Source organism: Strongylocentrotus purpuratus, unplaced genomic scaffold (genome assembly GCF_000002235.5).
Source record: "Strongylocentrotus purpuratus isolate Spur 01 unplaced genomic scaffold, Spur_5.0 spur5_scaffold_11, whole genome shotgun sequence".
Classification (NCBI taxonomy): Eukaryota; Metazoa; Echinodermata; class Echinoidea; order Camarodonta; family Strongylocentrotidae; genus Strongylocentrotus; species Strongylocentrotus purpuratus.
The window spans coordinates 2523506-2537216 of NW_022145596.1; the positions used below are offsets into that span (position 1 = coordinate 2523506).

A 13711-nucleotide genomic window follows, 5' to 3' on the forward strand; every position below is an offset into this window, starting at 1 on the left:
CCATCATCTTCACCATAACCAACATTATCATCATTGCAATACTATCATCATTATCATCATCGTTTTCTTCTTCATCGTCATCATTACTGTTATAACCATTGCATCATTATCATCATCATCTTCAACGTCGTCACCATCATAGTCCCCGTCATCGAAATCACCATCGTTACCATCATCGTCACTGTCACCATTATCATCGTTATACTCACCGTCACCGCCACCATCATCGTCGCCATCATCATCGTTATCCTCACCGTCACCATCATCATCGTTATCGTCATTGTCACCATCATCATCGTTATCATCACCGTCGTCACCATCATCATCGTTATCATCACCGTCACCATCACCATCATCATCGTTACCATCACCGTCACCACCATCATCTTCACCATCATCGTCACGGTTATCGTAATATCACAGTCATCATCATCATCATTATTACAACACCTGTCTGCGTCAGAATCATACTTTTTGTTCAGTTTTCTCAACTACCTTCTTGGTCTCAATAAAACCTTTCATTCCTTTACCTAATGCTACATTTGTCAAAATAAGAAATATAAAAAGTAAAAAAGTGAGTAGTAATAACCATGTTATGACAAAATCTTTGCTTTTCTCGTCTGCTATCCAAAAAATAACAAAAGCATCCAAAATGAATGACCTCCAAATGCAACCTTATCATCACTTATTGATTGTTATAAACACTTTCTAATAGTCAGTGGAATAGGATTTTATAAAATGTTGATTTGTCATGCCTTAAAATTATACTTATCCTGCTATTTTATTTTCTCGGAGTACAAGTCAAATAATTTTCATTTCATTTTCACATTTAGTTGCTATTGTTTTTTCTCCAACGTTCGATGCAAAGGCACGAAATGACAATTTCATGAAGAATTTTTTTTTTGAATATAAACATTTTGTTTTATTATAGGCCTTGTAGACCTTGTTTAATCTAAAACAACTACAATTTCTAGTTTGGTGAAAACGAAATAAAACATATCATATCCAAGTGCCATTGCTGATTACATCATTGTAGACGGTTAAAAACTAACATGATATTACTCTATAAATTACGATTATAAAAATAAATGTACAAAATAAAATCATACATTATGATTCTGACATATTAGCAACGCTTTATCTGCATGTATCATTATATTACCCTGTTTGAGAGCGCTTGTATTGACAATTGTTGATCTAATTAAAAGGAAAAAAGAAATCTGAATGTTCATTGATTTATATAAAAAGATTCGTAAAGGTCTTCGGATGGCACGGAGTACCATCAAAGGGATTTCAGTTAACTTTGACAGAAGTGAATTGTGAAAATAATGGTATTCGACTAACTTGGAGTAAACCTTGCAATTTGGATCAAATGTTTCATCAACAAGTTATGATACAGGGACCCATTTATGCTCAAAATATTCACATGGTTTCTCTAGAGAAAACGGTGTCGTGCTATATTAAACTATTTATATGTATTTACCTTCAGGGTGAAAATTGATGTTCATTTAATTTTCAAGATCAGCAAAGTAGTGTTATTGGACCCCAAAATAGCTTCCTATTCCTCTGTCGGTCCTTCGATTTGAAAAAAAAGTATGCAAAGTTATCTCGGCTCGAAGAATGTCAAGTCATACGAGTGCCTCAAAGACCTCCAGACATTGCGAGACTTCATTAGTCTCATTAAAAACACCCCCCCCCCCAAAAAAAAAAGAAGGAAGGAAACTAGCACAAACATGGCAAACTAACGTTGTATGTACTATGTGTACATTTTCAAAAGTCCAATAGCCAGCCATATTAACGTTTGGGAGACATCCATCAATAGAGTTTTTGTTTTAAACATAGAAGTCAGATAACCCATTACGTGAATATGCTATAAATTATCAGGGTCTTTGTTAGATACACTCCATAACAATTTAAAAAATAGAAGATTGATTAATATTATATGCAAGTTATATAGAAAATGGGTCATAAAATTGACGAAAAAAAGAAAGAAAATTGCATCCCATCCTCTCACTTTAACTAAGGTTCATGTTCATGTCCGTTTGATTATAAAAAGTCATGACGATTGTCCTTGAGGATCGTTTCTGGTAAATCTTGCGGTGTACTGTGCGTGTTTGGGATATCATGATGGTAATCGTCATGGTTCCTCTCCCATCGTCTCCATCATCGATGACCAATTCATATTGAACCACTAAGCCAATCCTTCACAACGGAGGGGACCAAGTTCGAGGAAACCCTTTTCTTTTTTACCGCCTGTATCACCCAATCGCACATCACTAACCGGAAGGTATTGTTTATCCATAATGAACCCTTCATCAGAAGACTGCTTGTTAGCATCGCAGTTACAAGGCCGTTGTGGGTTTACACATCTCCGTCTTACTCCACAAGCACACATACTGCTATTGAATGGTGCACCTCCCCAACTCTCCACGCGGTCACCATCAATGGTTTCCCACCACCCATAGGTTGTCCCTGTCTCGAGTGACCGCTGCATAAGAACCGATCCTTGGCACCTGTAGGCGATGAACTGCTCACATGACCTTGACGCTGCGGTCATCGCCTTCAGTTGTTTCTTATTGGCCTCGTATACAGGTTTGAGACTAAACGAGCCCGGGTCCTCATGACCGCTGACCAAGATCTCCTTGTCCGCTTCATTCAAAGCTGAATGACCTATCACGGTATAGACCGTCTGGGTACCGTCAAGGCGTCTGCTTTTCTCACAAACAACGTTCACCAGATCATTGTCATTTAATGGATCTACGGAATACATTGGTATATCAGGTAAAAGGTATCCCATTTGGTGGATCTCTGCACATGTCTTAGCGTAGGGTGGACGCGTTGGTGGTTCAGGGGCTAAGGTGGTTTTGGGTCGTCTTGGGGGTGCCCATGTTGGTGGACGTGGTGCCGCGGCCGTTACACGTCCAACCGGAAGCTCACGGGGAAAAGCCGTTGCGCGTGACGCCTGGGGCGGTTTTCGTCGATTGTATTCAGGGCGACGCTGCGGATCAGGGCGATAAAGTGACGTTGGTCGGACGAAGCCTGGTATGGCAGGGGCGTTACTGCCGTCGATTCCTAGGGCTCGTTCTGCTTGCAACAGACGATTTTCAATTTGCTTCAGTTTTTCAAAGGCGGTAGTAAGCTGTCTCTCTTGAGAGAAATGGAAATAATCGAACAGTTCATAGATTACCTGATTCTGCATATCTGCTATATCCTGTACTGTGTATGTTTGCCCCTTCACGATACTCATCACCACTGCACACAGCAGTACACGAAGCATTTGCGGCTTTGCCATGCTGACTATCGCAGTCGGCTTCGATAGAAACGAATTACAGTTCGACGTCGATCTTCTCTCTATCAACTCCCTTGCAATCCCTTGACCATCACTTTAACCATATCATATTCAGAGTGATGATAGCTTAAAGTTCGATGCGAATGTGATAGCGTTTTTCTCACACAGGCGAAAATTAGATCTCCATTTAAAAAAGCAGCAGGAAAAGTTTTGCGTGCAGTGAACAGACCTCTTTCCCTCTCTGCAGCTAGCTAACTCAATCGAGGCGCCGGAAACTTAGTACGTCTAGACCAATCAAAGCGTGGGATAGATGGAGGCATCCGCCGAGATACAAGAGTCCTTTGCTATGATTGGTGGAAAGAAGTCTGATCTTTGATAAACATGCCACTTTCAATGCCGCGCGTCCCTGGCAAATTTCCCAATTAATTATCCGCGAGATCGTCACCGGGTAATGAGACAAATTATGTTCTCCGTGTGACTGGCATTCCAAGGGGAGGGGGACATCGAGAAGATCTTAACGACTTTAAAGGACGTTCCCTGTTTGAAATCGAATTTGATTATCACAAACCGTGTCGGGACTGTGTGGTCAACACGGACATCGGTATGCGACATAATTATATTCATAGCATTTCAGGGCTTGTGTATTACTGACTGTTAATGAGTATTACGTCGCCTAATGAATATTGTCGAAGGCAATTAATCTCGCGCCTCGGCTAAAGGTTACAGATGATGAAAGGAGGTACAGAGACAAAGCGAACTTAAACTCTAGAGTCAACTGACATAAGTATACGTATGTAATATTTATTGCAGACTACACCTGCTCAAACAGTAAGCTTATGAGATTTAATTGTTTGATGACCGGTTTTTCCTTTTCTTTATGTATTTAGAAAACTTCACTAATTTTAAAGAAAATGCTTCAAAGTTACGAAAATATTCAAATGTAAACTGGCAGGTGTGAAGTACAAATATTGAATGTTTATACTGTGACTTAACAAATAATATTTGTACAACGTGTGAAGGCTTTTCTCTCACTCTCTCTCTCTCTCTCTCTCTCTCCCTCTCCCTCTCTCCCTCTCTCTCTCCCTCCCTCTCTCTCTCTCTCTCTCTCTCTCTCTCATTCACTCTCACTCTTTCTCCAGCCCCCCTTAGATTTAACTCTCGTTCTCTCCCTCTGTCCCTGGTTTCTCTTATTATTGTTGAAAAAGTTCATGTTTTAAAAAGAAATTACCCAACATTAATGATGAAGGCCTAGACTGCTTACGTTGCAAAAGTTAAACGCAGCAATTGAGCTCAATCAAAGAGCGATTATAGCGTCTGCAAACGAGCCGATAATTGAGGAAAAATTAGTCATAGTGGGCAACATGATGAGGAAGCATGCAGCCTTTACCCTCACCTCACGTCACAACAACTTTCCATCAAGAAAAACCTCATGATCGTCAGCTTCTTGAGTGCTGAGACGTGACACAATACCAAGCCAATATCCTCTTACATTTTAACACAAGAAATAAAAAGGAGAAATATCATCTCACTGGCAAGGCTTCGGATGATCAGCAAAAGGTCATGAATTAAAGTTTGATAGATCAAGGGTAAAACGATAAGATTCTTTGAAATTGTGCCATTCAATTGACGATTCTTACTAAATGATAATAATTTCAAATTGAGTTGTATCCTCCTGGATGGTGGTTCGATGTTTTTCCTAGTCTTTAAACGTTCGTCATTTATCAACATTTCAGGATTGTATTTAATTTGCTTCAGGAGAAATATCTCCAACTTTCATTTAAAAACTAGCTGGTTATCACAAACTATGAATTATTGTTTTCAGAAGATATTAAACTGTCTGATTCTCTCACAAACTTTTAATTAATGTTTTTTCCTCTTTTCACCTTCGATTCATGGTAACGTTAGAGACGATCTTGCACCCTTTCATGCCTGCTACTGAACTGCAATATTATGTGAGCTATTGCTTATTTTCGAAGTATAAACGTAGAGGACCGCAGCCTCCACCCCAAGAATGTTGAAACTATATCAATATTTGGACTGCAACCTTCAGACCCCCTCCCTTCGTGAATTTAAAACTACCAATATTCGGAATGCCGCCTTTAGACCCCCTCTCGATAATGTTAAAAATACCAATATTCGGACTCAGCCTTCAGACCTCCACCCCCCCCCCCCCCCCACCCACCCTCGAGACTTGTGAAACTACCAATATTCGTACAACCGTCACCTCATTATTGCGCAGCGAGGTTGAGTCTTTCTTTAATTGTTACTTTGTATCTGATTGGCCGTGTGAAAGTTTCATATAAGGCTATAACATGAATGTAGAGTCTGGAAACAGGTATGTCTATATTCAGGCATGAAAGGTTCGTCCCCTTTAAAAATACTGTGCCCGAATGCCAAAACACTTAAGTTCAAGATCCACTAGCGCACCTCTTAAATCATCAAACTGCATCTTCTTCCTAGAAGCCTTACTCTGGCATGACATGCTTTTGGTATCTATCTCCACCACACTCCTTCCTGTTTTCATTATAGGGACCTCTAGATCTTTGCGATATCCACTGGAATGAATGTTTAGACGTGTCATTTTAAATAAGAAGCCGCGGTGAGCTTCATGATTTCGTGCTTTTTTGCCCCCAATCACGACCATCAAATAATATCCGACAGCTGATCTGATGATACCCGTCGGGCAGTGCCGGTTAATCGGTTCATCATAAATATTAATGACAATACAAAATGTATAATTATCGAGCGAATGGCTATCGGAAAACGTATTGTAAGTATTGAAAATGTGATTATTGTCGTGATACGAATAAACGACATAATTGCAAGATTCCTGTTTTTTTAGTTTTCGTGTTGAAATCTCTTTGTTTATTGATCATAAATAATTGTTGGCCTCGTGTGAAGAGTAAAAAGATATCAGATGGCAGCTGATGATCAACCAATCGCATGATAAGGTTTTTATTAGTCTTTTTTTTGGAGGGAAGCCCGACACCTCCAATATTAAAAAAAACAACATGTTAATCAAATTTTTGGTAGTGGTTCCATTGTCCAAATGTTTAACATTTATTTGTTTAAATGTATGTATCCTTTGTCAATGAATCATCAGCAATTTAGATAAATCAAATACAATTTTACATTAACGTATATCAACTCAAAATGAGAATGAGAAATTGTATTGTAATAGATTGACACTACCATGACCATGACTATCTCCATGCGATGTCGAAAGAGAGAGACACATGTGACGAAACAAGAGGGGAAGAAGGGTGAAAATGTGTAGAAAGATAGATAACTAGATGGATAGATGATAGATAAATAGATAGAAAGAGAGAGAGAGAGAGAGAGAGAAAGAGAGAGAGAGATGAAAGAAAGATATACAGAGAGAACGGGAGGAGAGAGAGGGTAAGAGAGAGGGTGAGAGAGAAAGGAGGGATGAGGAATATCAATCTTATTTTTCTAACCTTACAGGCTCAGAAAGGATAGAAGAGAGAGAAAGAGAGAGAAAGAAGAACAGAGTGAGACAGAGAGAGAAACAGAGAAAGAGACAGAGAAAGAGAGAGAGAGAGAGCGAGAGAGAAGGGGAGAGAGAGAGAAAGAGACAGAGACAAGATGAGAGAGTGGAACAGAGACAGAGGAGACGATAGTATGGAGAGGGGAGGGGTAATAATTTCGTAATCGCTTGTCTTTCAACTTCTAAATTGACCCCTTCCTTATTGCTTCGTTCTCCTCGTCTTTTCATCATAAAACAAATTAAAGGCGGAAAGGCCTTCAGAGGTCAAGAGAAATAATATCATCTTCAAAAACATGATTAAAGATTACAAAAACAGTGTTTAAATAAAGGTTCATATAGATAAATCATTAATCTACAAAGATTTGTGGAAGATATAGCGAAGTGGCACAATATTTTTGTTTTCAATTACAAAAGAAATTTGACATTGTTATCATGAATCATAATTATTTACCCCATAATTAAAAAAAAAAAAAATAGTTAGATAAACTGATTGAGGGTGTGAAGGTAACTTGTTTTTTTTTCTTCTTCAATTTTAGTTTCAATTCTTTAACGTCTCGTTTGTTTGCGCGACCTAAGTTGGAATCAGAGCATTACCAGGTATACGAACATACCAATTGAAATGGAACCGCCTAATATTATTGACGATTTGATTGGAATGGCGTGCTACAGAAAATGAGAATTGCAATGAATTGACGATATTTATCGGGGGTTGGATTTGTTAGGCACATCGTTGGATCGTTGTATTGAGTGCTATATAAAAAACCGGATTATTATTATTATTATTAATCTACAATTTTGCTTGTCCAAAGCTAAAAAGTGAACGTTTAAAATGAGGCTTTCCGACTTTAAATTTCAGCAAGGATTTTCGGCATCACCTTTTGGTTCACCGTGGCGTTGACATTCAGACGATCACGTTGCTAGGCAACGCAGCTACGCATAAAGATGAGGAGAGGAAATCAGTACAATTGTTTACAAGGAGTGGGTGATTCACTAGAAATGCGACGTACGTTACAGACAGGATGTTTACTGTAGATTCTACCACACTAACATCATTTTCTCATTTGCGGTTTGTGATTGCAATCCTCCATAAATCGAATTGAATCCGAGACGTTGATAAATTAAAAAAAAATAGAATACCGAATACGAAAAATACTAAGTATATAAATTAAATATTTGAATAAGAAGTTGATAAACGCACACAGATTAGTAGTTATTTGGATCTAGCATATTCCTTTCAATATCCCTCATTGAACAGTTAAATGGATCGACGGGGCACTTGTAACTTGTTGTATATTATCTATGAACAAATGATTCTTTAAAAAAACAGTTATTCTTTGGAAAGGAAGTGTTATTACTTCATTGCTTTTTCAGCTGATAGTACAATCAAACCTGTCTATAGTGACCGCCCAAGGGAAACACAAAAAGTGGCTTTTGTAGACAGGTTCCTTTTGTACATGATTCAATGAGAAACCATTTTCAAGGGGAAAAAAATGTGGCCAATGTAGACAAGTGGTCTTTGTAGACAGATGGTCACTAAAGCAGGTTTGACTGTAAACAGCTAATACATACTTGAGAAGCTTCCGATATGAGATTCACTTGCTTTATGACACTTCAGACATATGCGAGATTCATTTGTATCTTTGATTTGTCATTTGATTTTGATTACGATGTTTTTTTTTAATGATTTCTTGTATTCCGTTTATTCAAATATCTGATTATAATTCGAAAATATGATTTTTCTATCAATGATTGATTGCAATTGATTTGAAAGTTATAAGGACCATACACTTGTTATAGATGACTTGAATAATTCGCTGGATGACGGTGCAGCAAATGACAGCTAGACATTATTAGTGATTATTATTACTGTGTGATTGAATACATGCTGAAACCTTGGAGAGATTGAAAGACGTTCAAGAAAGGAAAGAACCCAAAGGAGAGGAGAGGAAGGGAAGATTTCCTGGAGGAATTCTGTCTTATGTCGGATTGTGACTAACGTCCTTTCTTTATCATGAGGTCATAAATGTATCTGATTTTATCTTTAAGCCGACCTAGCTCTTCTGGACATTATATGCCCTGTTTTCTTAAATCTGAGATAATTGTCCCAACTTTAACAAAGAACACTCGTCAAAAACATTGGGAGTGTGGGGGTGATTAATAAAAGGATATGGGAAAGAGAAACCGTAAAATTCGATTCCCAGATGAAATAAAGGTGGAAACAAAATACACCGCTAAGTTCTGACTAATGTTCCGATGACAGTTTTCTCACTCGGTGACCGAACAATCAATGACATATCTATGCGTATAGTGAAGCAGGTGAATGCCCCCCCCCCCCATTTGAAGAACAGTCAATACACATTCCAACAGATCTTTAAAAGCACCCCGACCCGGCCAGCCACCAGACACTATATGCGTCCTCCCGCCCCTTAATTGAAAATGAACAAATATATGCAAAGGAGTCCCAACCCCTGTCTATCTACTTCTTCTTTACATGCCACTGTTACTTTGACCACTGCGTTTTGCAAATAATGATTATCATCATCATTATCATCTTCTTCACCGTCATCATCATCAACGTCGTCATCACTACCATCGTCATCATTATTACTATCTTTATCGCCATCATTATCATCATTATCTTCTTTACCATTATCGACACCATCATTATCCCCTCATTAGCTTTTTCTCTCCCTCTCCCTCTCTCTCTCTCTCTCTGTCTCTCTCTCTACATCTCTCTCTCTCTCTCTCTCTCTCTCTCTCTCATTCTATCTCTCTCTCACTCTCTGTCTCAAAAACACTCTCTCTCTCAACCGATATTCTATAGCTCTTTCTCTTCCTGTCACTCCCTCTTCTTTCTTCACCCTACTTTCTTATACACACCCTCCTGTATGATACAGCGCCTATCTCTACCTAACCATCCCTCTTCCTCTTCCCCTTCTCCTGTTTTCCCCGGCCTGCACCTGTTTACATCCTCCCCCTATCATCTAGATACCCCTCCTTGTCAACCATGATGGGCTGATCAACAGTGGCCTAGCTATACGGGGAGGGCATGGAAATCGTGCCCCAAATCAAAATTAAAGGGTGAAAAGGGAAGAAGAAGTGGAAGAAGAAGAAGAAAAAAAAAAAATGATGAAGAAGAAGAAAGAGAGAGAGAGAGAGACAAAGAGAGAGAGAGAGAGAGAGAGAGAGAGAGAGAGAGAGAGAGAGAGAGAGAGAGATGATAAAGAGGGGGAAGGCACAGTAAAAAGAAAAGAAGATGATACAAGCCCCCTCCACCTAGTTAGATCTGCCCCCCCCCCCCCTTCATGACAACAGTGCCCCTCAATGGCCTGACCCACTCTAAACCACGTCGCTTATCAGTGTATGGGAACCTGCCCTGTAGCATCCGGAACCTGTTAGTATGGGATCAGCTACTAATTACAAGTCGGTTTGTGTTTGGACCCTTGAATCTTCTAAAAGACAAGGATTACAATCTAATTATGATCATTTACTTCTAGTGATAGAATGACAACAATCCCGTATAGAATGAAGAAGGGAACAACAAACATTGATGTATTAACCAAATATTAACATGAATAAAAGAAAAAGCGCCCATAAACAGGCAAGGAACTCATTTAAACATAAATCAGGACACAATATAGATGTCAGATGTAACCATTTTATATACATAGCAAGCGATCTTTTTATTGCAAATCCCGCTAGATTATGCGGGTTATCATAAAGGAACAATAGTTAGCACTTAAGTAATGATTGAAGGATTAACAATATAACTTTATAAAATGTGAAGCGCTTGTACCCTATGCACAATACACCCTCCCTTATATTGCAAAAAAAAAACTAAACAGTTTTTAAAAGATCAAATTAACAGAAGAGTAAAGAAAATAAAGTGGATGGGACATGGGATTGAATACTGGTTATGTGGGAGCAATAAATAAACATTCTTTTCAATGATTGAATTGCATCGAAGTGATTTGACTCGGGTACTAGGGAGGGACAATTTACATGAGAAAAGTCAACTAGCAACCTCTAAAGGGGAGATGATAAATAGAAACGGATGACTGTGTCTACTATGTCACTTTGAATTCGTTTAATCCGTTTCTATGACAACGTCACATCTGCACATTGCACCGTATCTGTATTACACCTCAAATTGATTAATGAATGAAACTCGTCCCATTAGAGAATGAAGAAAAACCATGCAACAGGTGCAGTGATAATTGCTCGTTGTAATTTTCCAAGTCTAACGTACCATTAAAGTCCTTATTCATATACAATTGTTATCAAGATTTGGCTGAAAACCAAGCTCCCCTAAAATAACGCCATGCGATCGATGTATTTTCTTTGTCTAAAATTCTGTTAACTTTGACAGCTATGATGTGAGTCAGCCAACATTTCTTTTCTACATGTTGAAATGATTTAAATGATTTTACATTCAACAAAGTCCATGAGGTTTTTATTCCAGGAAATAATGAAATTACGATTATTGGGAGATGACTTGACGTCGCTAATGTTATTTTGTTTGTTTGAAGAATTAGTCAAGAATTTAAGAATGATGCTACCACGGTGATGTCAACAAAACAGAAAAAATAAGCGCTCTCAATTTTTTTCTTCAAATGATTCTGCATGCAAGCAATATTCTTATTCAAATCAAGCATGATTATTCTTAAATAGTCAGTGCTATTTTGTACCGATACAATTTTTGTTATTGACTTTGTTTAGGCACGAAACTCATACATCCAATAGACATGTGTAAAACATCAGCAATGTATCAGGAATAAATATGATTAATGATATTGCTACACCAACAAATACACATCCAATATCAAAGAAATCTATATTCAAATTAAGAGTAGTATAAAGTAAACTAGTCGTAATATTGTAAACCTACTACTACTAATGTGTATTTAAAAAACAAAATTATTATTAGGTCATTAGCTCGTTTGATGCAAACTATTCAAATAACCAACGAATTAATATTTCGACCTCCCGACACATGGACAAATGCATTGTGTTTGTTGTGTCCATATACAAGATATCTGGCGTCTCAAGATAACAGTTTCCATCACGTCTTCGCATTCGGTCTGAAACTATGTTCTGTTTCGACAGTTTCTATGATGATAATTACAAGCACCTTAAAGGTCCTAGCTTGATATATCCCGTCTCCTTTTTACCACCCGTATCCCCCAGCCGGACATCCGTCACAGGTAGCCTTTCTTTCTCCGAGATCGGACCAGCGTCCGTCACGAAAGTCTTCGAGTTGGAATCACAATTACAGGAGCCTTCACCCACACAGGTCCCATCCAAACCACAAGCACACATTCTGCTGTTAGCTGGAGCACCTCCCCAGGATTCGACCTCCTCCCCGTTGATGTCCACCCAGAACCCGTACGTCCCACTCTCTCGTGGTGGTTGAGCCATCAATGCCGCTCCTCGACATCTGTACTCGATGTACTGCGAGCAGGACTCCGAGGCAGCGGATAAGGCACGAAGTTGCTTGACGGTAGCATTGTAAACTGGCTGAAGACTGAATTCACCACGGGCTTCGAACCCTGTAACCTTCTTCGTTGACATCTTTGTATGTTCAACAACGGTGACCATCCTCTCTGTTCCGTCCGGTTGGTCTGCCAATTCACATTTGACATAGACGAACTTTGACTTCTGCAAAGGATCTACAGAGTACATGGATTGGCTTGGAGAATACAGGCCCTGCTCGTAGATATCAGCGCATGTGCTTGGGACAGGTGGGGGAGTGGTTGGCGGTGTGGTAGTCGGTTGCGTTGTTGGCCTTGTCGTCGGGGCTGTTGTGGTGGGTTGTGTTGTCGGGCGTGTTGTAGGACGCGTCGTAGGTCGAGGTCGTTTTGTTGGTTTCTGTCTTCGATTTGGTCGAGGCGTGTTTGGAGGTGGAGGTGATGGAGTTGGTCGAGGTCTTGGCTTTCTATTCCCTCGATTGGGTTGAATGAATGGTGGATATGTAACTTCAGGTTCAGGTATAGTTGGCCTGCGGGGTGGAAGAGTTGGTGGTGCAGTTGGTCGAACGATGTCGACTTCATCCGGTACTTCTTGTTCATGTAGCCCTAAGGCATCCATCACCACCTGTAATCGACTCTCGATGTTAGATATGCGTTCGAAGACGGTTGTTAGCTGCTGCTCCTGAGCAAAGTAGAAGTAATCGAACATTTCATACAGTACCGTGTTCTGTAAATCGGCAATGTCCTGTACGGTATATGCCTGGTATTGCCCGCTGGTATTCTCCGCAGTCAAAAGTGCTAAGAGCACTAACCATAGATAATGCAGCCTCGCCATGTTGATGAGCCTTTGACACTGTATCGTCTGAAATCCACTTCTCATTTATTCACTCTACCATGATATTATGTAGCTAAAATCTCTGATCAGCTTTGATATGAAGCCCGTGAACACTTTCTCCAAACGCTTTTTGTTTTGGTTGATCTGGCGAATGCAGCTGATTACAAACAATAAATTCAAGTACACCAAGTGGTTAAAACAATCATCACTTGACTTATTCAAAGTCACGTCACTGCAGGTTCCAATTCACGGTAATTTTGGATAGGTCGTAGCACTCAGCGCATGAATTGCAGACGATGAGGCCGTGAAGAAAAGAAGGGAGAGAGAGAGAAAACAAAATAGCGGGAAAGTTCTGGAAAGTAGCGGAAATGACGCCCGTCTGGGCCAATCATCGCAACTGTCTGATAGACATTTCCGTCGCGTCACTCTATCGCGAGCTCTGATTGGCCAGTGTGAATTACTTCTTGCTTGGAAAGAAAACATGGTTGTCCCCATTAGATCTCACCGACTGGCAAATTACCAATTCATTACCATAATTACTGGGGTAAGATAAAGATCTTGTGTGTTCAATTTCATGGAAATGTCAAATACGAATTGAAAGGTAGAAGCCG

The 13711-nt window shown here is 39.5% G+C and overlaps 2 protein-coding genes across 2 annotated transcripts; both read right to left on the bottom strand.

The window, feature by feature from the left end:
* Positions 1-849: 849 nt before the first annotated feature.
* On the bottom strand, positions 850-3672 carry LOC100892913. Its single transcript, XM_003724284.3, has one exon. It carries the CDS (start codon positions 3290-3292, stop codon positions 2192-2194), a length of 1101 nt encoding a protein of 366 aa, XP_003724332.1. The 5' UTR covers positions 3293-3672; the 3' UTR covers positions 850-2191.
* A 7894-nt stretch (positions 3673-11566) lies between these two features.
* LOC100892835 (microtubule-associated protein RP/EB family member 1) lies at positions 11567-13411 on the bottom strand. Its single transcript, XM_003724283.3, has one exon. It carries the CDS (start codon positions 13143-13145, stop codon positions 11919-11921), a length of 1227 nt encoding a protein of 408 aa, XP_003724331.2. The 5' UTR covers positions 13146-13411; the 3' UTR covers positions 11567-11918.
* Between the last annotated feature and the right edge of the window lie 300 nt (positions 13412-13711).

Coding starts and splice junctions, on each gene's coding strand:
- LOC100892835 (XM_003724283.3), bottom strand. CDS start 13,145: ATGAGAAGTGGATTTCAGACGATACAGTGTCAAAGGCTCATCAACATG.
- LOC100892913 (XM_003724284.3), bottom strand. CDS start 3,292: ATGGCAAAGCCGCAAATGCTTCGTGTACTGCTGTGTGCAGTGGTGATG.